Source organism: Rosa chinensis, chromosome 1 (genome assembly GCF_002994745.2).
Source record: "Rosa chinensis cultivar Old Blush chromosome 1, RchiOBHm-V2, whole genome shotgun sequence".
Taxonomy (NCBI): Eukaryota; Viridiplantae; Streptophyta; class Magnoliopsida; order Rosales; family Rosaceae; genus Rosa; species Rosa chinensis.
In genome coordinates this window covers 66,201,142-66,216,832 of record NC_037088.1, presented here as the reverse complement: position 1 = coordinate 66,216,832, position 15,691 = coordinate 66,201,142, and the positions used below count along the sequence as shown (strand labels likewise).

Below are 15,691 nucleotides of genomic sequence, written 5' to 3'. Positions count from 1 at the left end.
TAAGCATGAAAATTTGAATAGAAATACGACTTTCCATGTTTTGACATGTTGTGAGATGTCGGGTATCCATATAATGGAATAAGTTGTTAAAGCTTGTTATTTTTTCTTGAAAGCATGACTGCCACGACATACTGAAACAATACAGCCATACAAAGCATGACATGAAAACAATGCCGAAAGTAGATCAAGGAAAGATACAGTCATACAGATATAACATAAGCGCTGTTTCATATTATTGCTTTCATGTATAGCCATATGAAACGGCCTTTAAAATTTATGCTCAACGAATGATGAGTTTATATAGAGATAACCAAGGAGCTGTTTCATATAGTCACGATGAATTGGTCTTTCTGTACAATGCAGCAAAATAGGCGAACATGTGCCTGCTGCCATGTGATGAAAATGACAATTATCAATTATGAACAGAAACTTGGGCCTCATAATTCTAACTAGGAGAAATTAGTACTCAGGTGACGAAACATGCAGACATTTACCAAAACTGTAGCCTAACAGATGTACAAAACCCTAGCTGCTACAAGTAAGCATCTACAACGAGATATTTTCTCCAACTGGCACTGTCAATCAATCTAGATCTTCAGCTTCGCCGTCTCATTTAATGAACTGCAAGATAAATGAAAACTATGAGAAGCCAATAATCATGAGACAGACATAACGTACACTGTGAAGCAAGATGTTTGATCATAACAACTCTGATTCATTCTTTCAAAATTCGAAGGGCACTCTTTTTTCATGAGAATATTACCATTTTGAAAAGCAAATTTCACACACAAACAATATCCACTCTGACTCCATAAACGACATTCTTTGCAGGTGGTCATTGATATCTATGAACGCTGGTCTTATTATATCTTACATACAATAAGAAGAATGTGAGGTTCAGATTAGAATCCATTACCTGATTCTTGACTTCAGAGTTTCAGCTTCACTTATAGCATCACTTGCCGCATACAGTGCCATCTTCTTCACCTGAAAACAGATAAATGAGTTCAATAAACAACTCTAGATATGCCAATGGCAAGTACCGAGAATATCCATTAGCATTTTCAATACAAATGCATAATAAAAGTACAGGTAAAATGCTGTAGGAACAAATCCAAAATAACATGTACCTCCAGTTTATCTTCCCTGGATCTATGGTTTTCTGGAAGCAAGCGAAACTCCTCTGTTAACCGAATGCATTCTTGAACGTTTTCAGGGGAAACAAAATCGAGGGCCACTTTAATGCACGACTGAAAACAAAAGGAGAACATTGTCAAACTTGACTAAATAAGTCGAGTGACTTTAGGTTTTAGAAGTGTTGTGGAATGTTATGATCCTAGTGGTTGAGAAAGAAGCCTCATGTTCCTTGACAACTTGATTTCTGACAAGATTGATTGGTTCTTAAGCTTAACTAACATTGTTCTCCAAGCACTTGTAATATAAGGGAAGCTGTGTAAACTACACATACTGATGGGAAGAAACCTCACCTGTCTATTTCTCACTTGATGTGGGCATCCAGCAGGAATGAAAACAGCCTCACCAAGGTGTTGCTCAAACGTCCAAGGTTCAACACCTGAAAATAGTTCACATTAATTATAATTCTGTTCAACAAGATGACAGGCTAAATATAAGCAGATTCGTATCTTACCAAACTCTTCCTTCAGCTTTTTTTTATGCTTCTCATCTAGATAAAGGGTCTGGTCATGAATAGGATGGGTAACCTGAAGCAAATGCAAGAGCAATACATCAGCTTAGATTGACTTGACTTAAAAGTTTTTGATAATGTTAATAGGAAATTCCACTCACAGATTTCACAGGAAGATTACTAATGTGGCGAAATTCTTTCTGATGCTTTAACAGGTATTCTGTTAACTTGGGTACATCTTGCCGACGGAAAATGTCCCAAACGGCGCCTCCATATGCAACGTCTGATTTATAATCACTTTGACTACTTCTAATTGAATCTGAACTCTCCATGCACTCTTTTCTGTTGATAAGATTTCCTGAAGTTTTTGGCTGCGAGGGATCGGTCCCAAGGACCAAATTCACGTCTTGTGTTACATTAGAAGGCTCAAAGTGTTTGTCATTACATGAAGTTCCTTCAATTATTTCATCTTCAGCTTCATATTTCTTCTGTAATCTGTCAATGATTTTACCCTGCCCTGGAGGGATCTTTACTTCAGTTGCATGAGTCAGCACATTAACCTAAAGTAAAAATACACAAACAGTAAGACTAAATGAGTTGAAGTAGCATAACAGCATAAAAAAATATGGGAACAACAAGAGGAAAAGATTGCTAACAAAAACAAATCCAAAATTGATAATGAAATGATGTGGAAGATGTGTACTGCATCAGAGATGTCACAATGCAGTTTCGTTACTGAATCTCCTCTACCAAGCTCCTCCATAGTACCATAAGCGATGTATGTCTTAGGACCCAAGTCTGGCTTCAAAGAAATAGGAAGCCTTGTTGCAAGATTTAGAACACCTGATTTGGGATGGGTATAGTCACTAAAGGGCAGCATGGCCATAAATTCAGCACCGTGCCTTGGCAAACACTCTTCAAAGAGATTTGATGGAGGCCAATCCTTCAGCTTCAACATCTCAGGCCACCCATTAGTGTATTTACGACCCTCTATATAGCCCTTAAAGAACTGAAAAATATTAATCTCAACCTGCAGCACCACAATGGAAGCGACTTAATATCATCTGGATGGCAGTCTAGTTATCAACTAAACAGCCAAGTATCAGGATTAAGAATGAAACATTTGATGATCAGTACCTTATATTAAGCAAATCGTCATCTTACAATAACAAATAGAAAACTAAAAACTAGGGCAGATAGGAAAGAGTGAATTGCACATTCAACCTGTTGAAATTGGACACATACCTCGCACCAATCAAGGCAATCAATGGCTTTGACCTTCGCTGCCTCCTCTTTCAGTACTTTTTTTGCCCCAATAAAAGCCCTCCACATTACCATTGGTTCCCAGCTAAGGCCAGTAGCCTTTTCAAGTACATTTCTAACTACAACTGGTTCCCCTCTCCTCCAGTGCAATTGAAAATGCTCAATGTCATCGTTTCCCAAATGTACAGAATCCGGGCAGTAAAGGAAGTTATCATGACAGTTCAGTCTATCAGCTGCATGCCTCACTTCGGAAGCTTTTACACCATTGCATGCAGAACTGATAGAATGACATGCAGAGCATCCTTGAGAAAAATCAACATCTGATGGTTGATAATGAACAGTGAGGTCCTCTGAGCTGAAAATTAGTTTTTCAACCCAGTCTGCTTCAAATATACGTCTGAGTTCAAGTAACTGGGTACCACAACCTCCCAGTGCTTTTGGTGGACAAGGAACCCTACCATCAGCCTCTGCTTTCCAACTAGGAAACTCAGAAGATATATCATTTGTGAACTCATTTACTGGTACGCTCTGTAATATATTTCCATTCACATTTTCAGGAACCTGGCCATCTGATACTGTACCTTTACTGTGTACTCCTTCACAAAACTGTTGACCAGAAGATTCTGCTTCACTGCCTCCAAGATGACATCTTTTCCTTAGTTCCCAACAACAAGTGACACAGAGATCATAAGAACAATCAGGATTGGGGCAGCTTCTGTGGAAATTGACAATGGATGTATTGCATTTGTCACTGTTGAATTTGTCCATGGTCACAAACTTGAATGAAAATTATAAATACATTCGACTGAAAATAGGTAGAAAAGAAATTAACAATCCTAAAATCTAAGAGATATGACCAGAGTCACTATTGTTAAAGATTCTGAGAGATGCACAGAGTAAAACCAAAGCTAGCACTAGTAATCATTCCCTGGGAGATCATACAAACATTGTGGATTGGCAATGCAAAACTGGAAGTACCACTATATACTTCTATGAGAACAGAGATATGGCAAGTGTTTCAAGTTTTCAACAATTACTTTTTTGAGGCAACAACAAAAATAGTTCGCCAAGCACATGCTATAGGACAAAATGAGATTTGCAATCCTGATAACTACAGCATCATCATTTTAATTTTACAGGAGTGAGTCATTGACTCTCCCTAATAATTTGAATAAAACCCATCCCAGAAATATGTGCAAGTAGTTAGGCCCAGTCGTACCCATTAGAGTATTGGACTCACAATGACATAAAAAAAAGCAAAGACAAAAAACTTATTCTACTTATCAACATACAAAGTCAATATATATACATGTGTCTATATACACACACACACACATATATACATACATACATACATACAACTAGTGATTGAATTATGATCATTAGGGAGAATTGAGGTGTACCAGTACACTCGATCATCATCCTCTAGTATAGACCTCGTGAGGTCCTCTTCTGTCAATTGTACACCTGTGAAACAAGAGGGAAAAAGTTGTCATTGAGCATTCTCACTTTGTAACCATCAGTCTAGCACAAAAACTGAACATCAAAAAGAAATATATCAGACTACTATACCACGTATACAGCTTTCTGCTTCTAATTCAGATCTCTGCTCCTGTTGAATATGCTTAAGGAGAGACAGAGTTTTGCACAGCAAGTAAAGCAACTTTTCCAATTTAATATTCGTATCTGTTTCTTCATGCCCAGCCTGAAAAGGAAGTAGACAGTTTGGCCCCCAACGAATAAAAATATCAATGCAGAACAGGAACAGAGTGACAGAAAATTAACATCATGCACAGACCATCACAACTAAATCCTCCTTGAGGCATATTCTGCAATTGCAGTTCCCACGACAATAAGGACAAGCAATCTCTATGTCCTCTTTTGTCTTCTCGGGGTACCTATTTCAGTTATTTGGAAATACACCATCAGAACCAAGTGGGACTCATTTATTTCAGCAATATGAATTAACATTCAAAAATTAATTGACAATCATGAACACAAATGTCCAACTTTTGTAGTTAACATGGCATCTACTTTGTGATAACCGATGAAAATACATGCTAGAACTTGGAAATGCTTTACTAATTATGTAAATGGAAATAACAAAATGAAGCACTTCAAGATTTCATTACCACTTTGCAAGGCAGTCATAGCAATAGCGTTTCTTTCTGCAATTTAAACAAATGACAACACCATTTCTGTCATTCCGTAAGCACTGGTGGCACCATAAACTTTCCTTTCTCTCCTAAAACAGAAAAAAATTAATAAAAAAATAAAACTTAGAATGGAGAAGATTTGACTTATTAACAGTCATACGAGTATAAATTTCCAATGGCAATAAAACAATGCATCAATGGAAGCATGCTTAGGATTTGGTATACACAGGATATTAGTACAAACTAAGTGGCTTTTTCAATAACTCCCTAACAAGAATAGCTTATCTTAATCGAGAAAAATGATTTAGGGTAACTCACCAATGTATCAGTAGATATTCCCTGCTTAAGGTCCCTGGGATGCGCCTGTAGGTTGCTAAACTTCCTGGGTCTCCCTCTAGGTCTCTTACAGACTTTTTGGTCAGTATGTTCTGAGTTCTTCAATTGCCGAGCACGGAAGTCACTGTGATTCATTTGTAGGTTGTTAAACATCCTGGGTCTCCCTCTAGGCCTCTTACCTCTAAGCCTCTTATGAAATTTTTTCTCAGTATCTTCTGAGTTCTTTAATTGCTGAGTACGGAATTCACTGTGATTCATTGGTTGGTTGTTGATCTTCCTGGGTCTCCCTCTAGGCCTCTTCTGTAATTTTTTCTCAGTATCTGCAGATTTCTTTAATTGCGCTGTAGGGAAACTCGGTTCCTCCTTCAAATAATTTTGATGCATCAGTACTGTGATCTTACTCAAAGCTTCAGGACGAATGATTCGTCTCTTCTTCTTAGGCCGGCCTAGCCTACTCTTTGAGCTCTCATCTCTACAATCAATTTTTCTAACATTTTCTCCTTCCCGACTCTGATCTTCTCCAACAGAAGTAATTGGTCTCTTGTTTGCAGCTCGACCAGTCCTTTTCTGTTGGACAACCTCATTTCCACCTGCATTACTGCCACAGGCTGCAGACATTCCCTTATCTTCCTCACCCACGTGGATAGGCCTCTCGTTCTCTAAACGCACCATAGGAGCATCGTTACCATCACCATCATTACCTACTACCATTTCATCAAACATTTCTAATTCCTGCTTTTCTTTAACCGCAAGATTTTTCTTTGTGGTCGACCCCTTTGGCCGACCACGCTTCTTCTTCACCTGAACACTTGCATTTCCAACTTCAATGGCCACAGAGGCTTCCATAGGCATTCCACCATCTTCCTTACCTTCAAGCATAGACCTCCCATTTCCCATACCACCCATGTTTTCACCTGGCATTTCCCTTATTTCAACACCAGAAAGATTTTTCTTCTTCGCTGCACCCTTTGGTCGACCACGCTTACCCTTTGGTCGACCACGCTTACCCTTTGGCCGAACAATGCATCCATCTTCCTTACCATTCAAAGCTTCCTTCTTATACATTTCCATATCTTTCTCACCTGAATGAACAGCCATCTCATTCTCCAAACCGTTCAGAAGAACTGTCCTATCAGAACCATCATTAGAAACCACACTTTTCCCAGGAATGTCCTGATTTTCCGTTTCCATGAGGTTAACCGTTGGCTGGACACCAGGCAACCAATTATCATCGTTGCTGCCAAGAACCGGAGTCTCATTCTCCAAACCCATGAAGAACACTATTGGTCCACCGGTGCAAGTTCTGCCAAAAACTTCGTTTGACATTGCATTAGTTCCATCAATTCCAGGAGTTACCTTCCTGGGTCGACCGCGCCTTTTCTTTGACTGCAGTACCTCATTTCCAACTTTGCGACCAGCAGACTCAATAGCTACCATTTTCCCACTCTGCCCAACTTGAAGCATTTCTTTCTCTGAACCAGTAGGCTGGCTCGGAACAGGTATCTCAATTCCCTCAGCAACAGCCCCCAAGTCTCCTGACATTCCATCATCTTCCACAACTGTACGATTTCTCTTGGACTTCAGACCCTTTGGTCGACTAACCTTTCTCTTTGGCCCAACACTCTCATTCCCAACCACTGCCTTACTTTCTTCACCCCCATCAGGCACACCCCCATTTCCATCACTTGCAAGAGCCTTCTGTTTATTCTTGGCACCCTTTGGTCGACCTAGCTTCCTCTTCGGTGTTACACTCTCTTCTCCACCTACATTGACACCAGTAATTCCACTCAACCCTACAATTCCCTCTTCAGCTCCAATATTCTTCTTCTTATTCTTTGATCCTTTCGGCCTCCCACGCTTACCTTTCGACCCTTGAGCACCACCTCCACTTCTATCTTCACCATTTCCCTCCTGACATTCCCTGATTTCACCTCCATTTCCAGATGCATTTACACTCAAACAGCCCTGAACTCCTTGACTATCAACATTACCAGAGGCCTCACCACCCCAAAACTGACCATTTCTATCAAACAGGCCTTGCATTCCTTCACCGCCAAGGCCTTCATTTCCCCACAAGTGAATGCCTCCACTACCATCCAGACCACCCAAACCTCCACCAAACTGAAATTTCTCACCAAACCCACCTTGAATTTCTTCAAGACCAAAACCTTGAACACCACCAAACCCACCACCAACCCCAGTCCCTCCACCATTTCCACCACCCCAGAAGCTCACACCTCCACCATCAAGCCCACCCAGGTCACTTCCACCACCACCACCACCCACTTCACCAAAAAGCTTGGCAATTTCATCACCAACACTCATTCCACCACCGCCATTTCCACCGCCAAACCACTCCTCACCACCAATACCCAGATCCCCACTCCCCAAAATTTCGTCACTTTTTCCCGCAACTCTCTTTCTTCTCTGCTCACCCATTTCAGCTGCCCCCTCATTTCCACCATTCCCAACCTCCCTTAAACCCTTCCCCTTCTCCATCCCCACTCAAAGCTCTCACCTTTCAAACATCAACAACAAAACCCACCCACGGAGACGAAACACTCACCGCTCAAACCTCCCTCATTTCTCTCAAATTGAAGCACAAAAACCAAAAAACAAACCTTTGGAGACAAACCACCCACCACTCAAACCTCCCTCATTTCTCAAATTCAAGCACAAATGAAAAACCGAAGTACCAACCTTTGGAGACGAAACAGTCACTCACTTGCTCTCACCCACCACCAAAACTTAAAGCTCCCACATTTCTCAAGCACAAAAGAACCCACCTTTGGAGACAAAACAGCTCTCCAGTTTCTCTAAGGACCAGTAAAATCAAGAACCCAACTTCGAAAAACGAAACGATCATTCATTACAGTTACCTAGTAATAATGCCCCAAAAATAATAGAGGGGGTTTTAATTGCAGAGACAGTAATTAATTTACTGGGCCTAAAGAGGAACAGTACTTATTGGTGATCAAGATTCAAGGGGCGCGGATTCCAAGGCGGTAATAATTGAAAACGGTGGGTCATTTCGACAGGCAGTGGTTAATTTCGGAGGGAGAGTGATGGTGAAGGGACAGCGCCCATGTGTGTGTGCTACATCGTACGGCGTCGTGGAGCTTTAAGAGAGAGACGAAGACTAGGAGAGAGAGACTCTGAGTGAGTTTCAAGGTCAAGGTTGTCTGTTGGGGAGTGATATAACATGTTGGACGACTAGGATTAGACATGTTTTCTGTGTGGTCGCATCAGTGGTTTAAGGTTGGAGTCATGTCAGATATGGCGTCACACAACTCTACATTGGTGTGTTATGATTGATCGAGCGGTCTAGGTCTAGAACAGAACTTCATATCTAATGCTTGAGTCTCAAATAATATAAGTTGCGGTCAGCAAGTTTGCGGGACATTCGGATTTGTGCGTCTGCAGTGGAAGATTAGTCTGATTTTGTGGGATATTTTCATGAACATCGATCCAAATGCTGATCGAATGAATGTGTTTTGGCAACTGAGTGGTCTACCTGACTTCCGTGCCTCAATAATAAAAGAAACAACTGGCGTCATGAAATCTCAACCGTTAGTTTCTGACGTCTTATTCTATTCGGCTATTTCTGGAATTAGAATCTTTGACCCAAAACGATGACTGTTACCGACTTTCAATACAATAAATATTTCACAGGATTACTAGCAACAATTGGTTCTATGGTCTAGTGGTCAGGACATTGGACTCTGAATCCAGTAACCCGAGTTCAAATCTCGGTAGAACCTTTAATTTTTGTTTTTAAATTCCTTTTTCTTTTCCTTCTCCATTTCTGAGTCTCAAAGTCTCAAACTAAATCTTGGGCAATTGGTGTACTGACCGAGTTATTTCCATTCTCCCTTCTTTTATAAATTCCGAGATAGATCGACAGAGCACAAAAAAGATTCCTATGAAATGCTTAAAAATCAGGCATCCTTCAAGTACATTAGGCGAACTTCAAATCAGGTAACTCACACATACAACATTGTTCAAATAGTGAAAAATAGACTTCTCAGTGAGCAAGGTTGTTCCAGATTCGCAAAAGTCGACACTGATTGAAATTTGTAGTTCTCAAAGTGTACATAATGCTCGCATGGACACAACTACGGGGTTTAACCGTTTAAGCTTAAATTAACGGCAACAAAGGTGTACATGTTCGATATGTCTTCCGATCAATATTTCCTCTGATGATTCGAACATATCTTGGGGGTAGTTATTGCAAACATGGACACTTCAACAGAAAGCAGCAATAGACATGAGATCAGGGCTTGCCCTTGTCTTCTTCCTTCATCTTCTTCTCCCATCTGCGCTTCTTGTACTGAAGCAACATATCAGGCATCTTCTCCATCAACCTGGCAGTGTTTTCCCGCTTCTCGGCAGCTATCCTATCAACTTTGTGCCCTTTCCTCTTGGTCCTCATCTCTTTCCTCTCTGGATCATATGGCCAATCCTGTCCTGCAAGGAGGACTTCCTTTCGAAGTCTAGCTCGTTGACGACCACTAATTCCAGATGGCTTCCAGGCTCCTAGATGCCAGTAACCCCATACACCCTTGGATAGCTCAGACTGGTATTTTACCAACTTCTCGCGCCATGGGTACTGGTACTCCCCAATTGCCTTTGCCACTGACTTTGCAGCTTGGCCAGCCATTGATTTACTTCCTACGGTTCTCTGCCAGACCACATAAGAAGAACAAGACTATAAATGTTAGCAAACGCTCAAGTAAAAAACACTGAAGAAAAGCAAAATGAAGCAGAAACAGAAACACATTCGACTACTTATGGATTGCGACACAGAATCACTTCAAATTCCTAAAGTTCAAAAAGATCAAAATTCGAAAACAAAATAATCATTTCATACTGGATAGAGCAAACCCTATAGCACACAAACAAACCCAAGATGAGATTTTGAGAATCATATCGCAATAGAATGATGAAATTTATCAGCAAGCCCCTTATAAGATCTAAGCTTTCTTGATAAAGGGATACACACTCTGAACTAAATTACACTCATATCTATCTTGAAGCTCTAAACATTCAAATCTAAAATACTTGAAATAAGAAAACCAAAGATAAGCAAAACCCCAAAACAACAATCTTTTCTCTGTTCATGACTTTAGGGTTTTAGGGGTTTACAGCAAAGCTTCAATATTTCAATGATTAGGGGTTTACAGCAAAGCTTCAATATTTCAATGATTAAGCTCTAAATAAACAAAACCCAAAATCCCTAATTATCTAAATTACAGTAAAGATAGCTGCTTTTGCCAATTACAAAACCTCAGCAAAAGAGTGATCTAAGTTTCAATTTGTAAATAGCAAAACAGTCTTTTAGGGTTTAATCAAACTTGCCTACATCTGCTACGAACAGAATTGAAGAAAGAGAAAGAGAGAAACTTACCGTCAACTGCCGCCGAATTGGAGAGAACGCAGCTCACCGTGACAATGGGATTGAGAAACTGATGAGGAAGACTGACTGACACTGGAGAATGATTAATGGGCTTGAAAGTTGAAACCAGGAAGGTTATGACTTTCGACTTTCTAGGTTGGCTGAAATAATTAATGGGCTTTCTAGGTGAGACTCAGTTTGAGTAGCAAATTGATTTTTTAAGTCTGGGATATCAGTTTTATTATTATAAAAAGATTCACAGGCAAAGTACAAGTGAGAAAACTTACTCATTTTCTTCGTACGGTTAGTTGAACATGCTTATTTTGTAAAAATCCAGTTCTTTTAACTCGGTATATCTATTTTCTTCTTAGTTTACCCTAACTCAATCTTATTCATACTAGTATCTAATCTTAAATAGATTAAATTTCAACATTTTTTGTCAATATATATGGGTCCTTAAGTTGGAAGAAAGAAGCAAATTATTTCACCTTGTAAAAGAAAACTACAAAGATTCAATGGTAGCGTTTGAATGGAATGGACGCATTAGTCCATTTATCCACAAAAGTCAGGAAAAAATTGAGGACCAAGTGACCTAAGAAGCTGAATCTAATTCCACTCTCACTCCACTCGTGAACGCATGTTTTTGCTTTCACATGACAGATGGAGTATCAGCCCAAAGATCAACTAGACAAATTTCTGAAGGCTGCCCCTTTTCAATCGTTTGTTGGTAGCCTGGTTTCTTCAATGTACTCGTCAGCTCGAGGTAAATCTATTCTGCGCCCCCATAATTTGATGCTGCAATATAAAGACCGTAGTTAAAACTTGATCACAAAGCAGGCAAATGAAACAACACGAGGCAGAATAATCAATTTACAATATAAATCCACTGTCCGGTGTAATGGTAAGTGTATATTATTATCTATAAAACCTGTACGAAATTCTAATGTCATACTTCAAAAGCACCAACAGAAATTATAAATATCACAGAATCCAAAGGACTTGGTATCACACAAGTGCCTCATCCAATACCGCACTTTACTGTGAATTAAGATATGTCACAGGTGTTACCTGAGTTGCCTGAGTTGCATAAGATGAACTATCAGCCAGGAACTTGAGGAACTCTTTTTTCTTTCTGTCAAAATTGAATTTTGCATTGTCCCATAATGCCTGTACTCTCTTCGTATCTTCAATCAATTTTTCTTTTCTCCATTTCGACTCATTGATTTGTCTTTCTGTTTCTAGATAGCTTTCGGGCAGGCCTGATGCCACTGAGAGCTTTGGAAACTTCACACCTATGTCTTCCCTAACATTAGATAGGTTCAAAAATTAAATTGAAGCAGCAAAGACAGGTAACATATAATTGAAAATCATAGGTAGTTAAAAATGTTTCTCCCTCCAATTTGTCAGCAGAGCTCCTCACCTGTTGCCAAGGGAAAACACACCAGTCCTCTGAATCATCCCACCATCTAAAGAAATGGCTCCATCAGTTATACAAGGAAGAGCAGATACCATATCTGCTCTTGTTTTATACACTTGCAAGCGAGAAAAGAGGCTATAAAGTAGAGTCTCTCTCAGGCCGTGTCCACTGGCTGTGAGACAAAATAAATTTGTGCTATCCACATTGATCATATTTACAGCATAGCCAAGAAATCCAGGTGGACACTCCCCATTCAGCAACCTTGGTTTTAGAATATCAAGCCTCCGTTGGGGGTCATTATGTACAAACTCACCAGCATATGGTCTGCAGAAGAAAGAGAAAAAGTTTTTGAGTGCATAAATCAATACCTGTGCAGATTGCCTGACAAATGACAGCATACAGGAGATATACCTTAAATTTTCAAGACAAATGACCAGAAACCGACCTTCCAATTTCCTCCCAATAGAAGTACCAAGCCCGTGAAGACCGGAATTCAGGTTTATGCAACCTTCGTTGTCATACAATTCTAGAGCTCTGACACCATCATAAGTCTTGCAGACAATTGCTAACATAGTCTCCAGTCCCAAGTACTCTGACAAAAGCCTGCGTGCAAAATAACCCAAATGAAAATTTTATTGAGGTTAGTTATAGGCTGGAGTTGGGGGTGGATTAGAAAATGTCCATGTCCAGGTGTACTCAGTGGAGTAAATTCCTCACTTCCCTTGAATTAATGTGTCGGTGAAAATTCCATATATTTTACTCAAACAGCCTCCAACTAAAATTTCATGGCAATAGTATGGCTCCTTAAAGCACGCCTCAATATTAAAAAAAAAAAAATTAAATAATATTAAGTGAAAAAATGCATAATTATTCACACGCGACAATGTTCTTATGCAGCCATTATGTGGGTTATGGCTAATGCACAGTTCCACTCTTGTAGAATTATTCAAAATAAAAGAAATTTGCTTTCTCACCTGCTAAGATTATCATCATCTACTTTCCCAAGCATCGCAACAATACCCACAATATCCTTGGTCAGGGGAAGATCCGCAGCCTGATTACCGTGACGAGCTTTCAGCTGCCATAAAATGCCTGCAGCTGACTTCTCGCACTGAAGAATCTTTTTAATTGTTTCCTCCTGACTATGGTTATCATTTGCAGTAGTAGTTGTGGTTGAGGAATGATAGTTGCCTAACATAACTGAAGAGGTAACTATTTAGTGGAAAATAATTTTGGAAACAAACATATAAGAGGGCATTACATGATTGCCAACAGTCAAGGATACTCAAATCTCTTAATCTCAGAGGCAGTTTAGGGTGACTTGGAATATGTGTCTCTCGTGTGTGTTTTGATAATTCTGGAAAGAAAGAAATAAAAAAAGTTTTACTTGTACATGTTGAAGCCTGATTTTATCTGCTCTCTCCATGAAGGTATTATGGCTAGTAGTTTCTATTGTTTCCTCTGTAACTAATTAGTGCTTGTTCAACTAGAGTTCACCTCTTAATGAACTGTAATTTTACCAGACAAAATCGGATGGCTGATATCTTAAACTTGGCAAATAAGTGAGCTAAATGTGATTCCTTTTCAAACAAAACAAACTTTAACAGTGTACTTCACATTTGAGATTATAAAATCCATGATATTCAGGTATAAATTTCGCTCCTCAGAAATCAAATACAATGTCTTGAGAACCTGCAGCTATACAGCCTGTTCGCATTAAGGACTCATGCATGGTCTTACAAAACTAGACTTGTGCAGTTACATCTTATATAAGAAGGAGAAGAACAAGACAAGTACCTTGCAGATCAAGAATAGATTCTTCTAATTTGTTTTTCTGAGACCTCAGAAGTTTCATGTCCTCCTCATGCTGTTTTACTTTCAACCCCATCTCATGCAAATCATCTTGAAGTCTCTGTATAGATTAGTTTACCGAATAGTTAGTCTTTTAGACTAGAAATGACCGTATCATCACTACATAAGAAAATACATTCGTACTTCTTTTATTTTTACCGATTCATTAACCCAATAGGAAATGTATAGCAAATGATCCAGTATATATTATCAACATGCATGGTAAAGAAATATATAAAAGGACCTCTGGAATAGTTTCTTGTACAACCTTAGTGTAGAAGATGATAGATTCTGCTTGCGCGAATCCTCCATTTTGCGTTTCATCCTTCAAGACTATGCTAGTTTCTTTTTTATCCACTTGCATCGGTGCTGATGGATCTTGAATAGGTAATGACTTGATTGGAAGCTGCAAAAGGATGACCAAATGACACAAATAAAAACCCGGGTGCATGTACATAAAAACCCGAAAAATTCACAGTCAGCCAAGCACAACTTAACTATAGCAATTACAACTTGGACACAAAATCGCACTGCAACAAATTCGTAATACTTCTTCCAAGAATTAAAATGCATAACTTCATCATCCTCCCAAAACCCTAGTCCAATTTCCAAACCTCACAATATGACCAATCCATAAAAATCAATCCTTGCATGTCAATCTTTCAATAATCAAACTTTCTACCATTTCTTTCGAAACTAAAACCGACTCGGAAATCAAATTCCAGAGCTCAAAAGAGGGAAAATTCACTGAAACCCAGTCACAGAACACCACGCAGAATTCAAAAATGACAGATTACAACAATTCAAGTTCATCTTGTACGAATTTCAACGCGCCAAAAACCAATGGCGACGAGATTAACAACATGCATTTGAATTATCAAGTTCCCAACGCTACGATTCTTTCGAATTCTTCCAAGAACAGAAACGGTGAGAAATTACATAAACCTAATCAATCTGTTCTCGCATTTTCCCAGGGTGAAGAGAAATTTGCGAGCGACGACTCACCTGGTTGTTGTTGTTGGGTTGGAACATCTTGATTCTTCTTCTTCTTCCGAGTTGACTCAGTGAGTCAGCTCTCGCTCTCTTTCTTCTTCAACTGAAATTTTAGCTATTAAGGGGAGGAGAGGAGAGAATCCTGAAATATCAATGTGAGAGGAGGACCAGGACCGTTGGATTGTACGGGGCTCCACGTTCATGAGTTGAAACGGATGATCGGAGGGCGTTGATTGCTTTAAATATTTTGCTTCCTTTTCTTTTTTACGAAATTTATTATTTTCATTTATGTCGAAATAAGTGCATAGGAAGCTCCATTCGTGAGGTTTGAAAATTGAGTAATGATTTAAAATTTTTTTTTTTTTTTTTTTTTTGGGTCTGTTGAGTTAGGATTAGGTTAGAACATTTTTCATAAACTAATACTTATCAGTAAATTATGCTACTTGTTCTAGATGATGTCTGGAATACATGCAACTATGATCAATGGACAACATTGCAGTCCGCCTTTCGTGTTGGAGCAGTAGGAAGCAAGATCATTCTGACCACATGTGATGCGAATTTTGTACGTTATTTAATTAGTGTCAGAAACGGTTATTAGAAGAACACATAACTTGAAACTCGTAACTAAATTATCC

General features: G+C 39.3%; 3 protein-coding genes and 1 non-coding gene across 5 annotated transcripts; 1 reads left to right on the top strand and 3 right to left on the bottom strand.

The window, feature by feature from the left end:
* Positions 1–273: 273 nt before the first annotated feature.
* Positions 274–8,788, bottom strand: LOC112183165. 2 transcript variants are annotated; one of them, XM_024321616.2, is made up of 13 exons: positions 5,383–8,778; positions 5,041–5,153; positions 4,707–4,806; positions 4,481–4,613; positions 4,312–4,375; positions 2,891–3,659; positions 2,349–2,675; positions 1,807–2,205; positions 1,649–1,721; positions 1,488–1,573; positions 1,131–1,250; positions 917–987; positions 274–621 (listed from the first exon to the last, which is right to left on the bottom strand). In XM_024321616.2, exons 1-13 carry the CDS (start codon positions 7,897–7,899, stop codon positions 588–590), a joined length of 4,806 nt encoding a protein of 1,601 aa, XP_024177384.1. In that variant the 5' UTR covers positions 7,900–8,778; the 3' UTR covers positions 274–587. The 2 variants fall into 2 exon arrangements, with proteins under 2 accessions (XP_024177384.1, XP_024177385.1); XM_024321617.2 differs by lacking the exons at positions 274–621; positions 917–987; positions 1,131–1,250; positions 1,488–1,573; positions 1,649–1,721 and having other exon boundaries at positions 2,052–2,205; positions 2,302–2,675; positions 5,383–8,788.
* Positions 8,789–9,089: 301 nt separating this feature from the next.
* Positions 9,090–9,161, top strand: TRNAQ-CUG. Its single transcript has one exon. It is a non-coding gene; the product is annotated as a tRNA-Gln (tRNA).
* A 154-nt stretch (positions 9,162–9,315) lies between these two features.
* On the bottom strand, positions 9,316–10,965 carry LOC112195507. Its single transcript, XM_024335901.2, has 2 exons — positions 10,808–10,965; positions 9,316–10,081 (listed from the first exon to the last, which is right to left on the bottom strand). The coding sequence occupies exon 2, from the start codon at positions 10,058–10,060 to the stop codon at positions 9,674–9,676; it is 387 nt and encodes a 128-aa protein (XP_024191669.1). The 5' UTR covers positions 10,061–10,081; positions 10,808–10,965; the 3' UTR covers positions 9,316–9,673.
* Positions 10,966–11,256: 291 nt separating this feature from the next.
* LOC112197230 (protein DEFECTIVE IN MERISTEM SILENCING 3) lies at positions 11,257–15,224 on the bottom strand. The gene is made up of 8 exons (XM_024337850.2): positions 15,069–15,224; positions 14,332–14,469; positions 14,010–14,124; positions 13,187–13,412; positions 12,624–12,815; positions 12,216–12,536; positions 11,864–12,098; positions 11,257–11,590 (listed from the first exon to the last, which is right to left on the bottom strand). The coding sequence occupies exons 1-8, from the start codon at positions 15,093–15,095 to the stop codon at positions 11,549–11,551; spliced, it is 1,296 nt and encodes a 431-aa protein (XP_024193618.1). The 5' UTR covers positions 15,096–15,224; the 3' UTR covers positions 11,257–11,548.
* Positions 15,225–15,691: the final 467 nt, after the last annotated feature.

Bases quoted from the DNA above. Each gene is read 5' to 3' on its own strand.
- LOC112183165 (XM_024321616.2), bottom strand. From the start codon at position 7,899: ATGGAGAAGGGGAAGGGTTTAAGGGAGGTTGGGAATGGTGGAAATGAG. The intron at 4,376-4,480 runs GTATAGTAGTCT...CTTGTTTCACAG, and splicing joins AGCAGAAAGCTGTATACGTG to GTGTACAATTGACAGAAGAG. The intron at 2,676-2,890 runs GTATGTGTCCAA...GTGGTGCTGCAG, and splicing joins ATTGCCTTGATTGGTGCGAG to GTTGAGATTAATATTTTTCA.
- LOC112195507 (XM_024335901.2), bottom strand. From the start codon at position 10,060: ATGGCTGGCCAAGCTGCAAAGTCAGTGGCAAAGGCAATTGGGGAGTAC.
- LOC112197230 (XM_024337850.2), bottom strand. From the start codon at position 15,095: ATGTTCCAACCCAACAACAACAACCAG. The intron at 14,125-14,331 runs GTTGTACAAGAA...TAATCTATACAG, and splicing joins CTATCATCTTCTACACTAAG to AGACTTCAAGATGATTTGCA. The intron at 13,413-14,009 runs GTACTTGTCTTG...TTACCTCTTCAG, and splicing joins ATCTATTCTTGATCTGCAAG to TTATGTTAGGCAACTATCAT.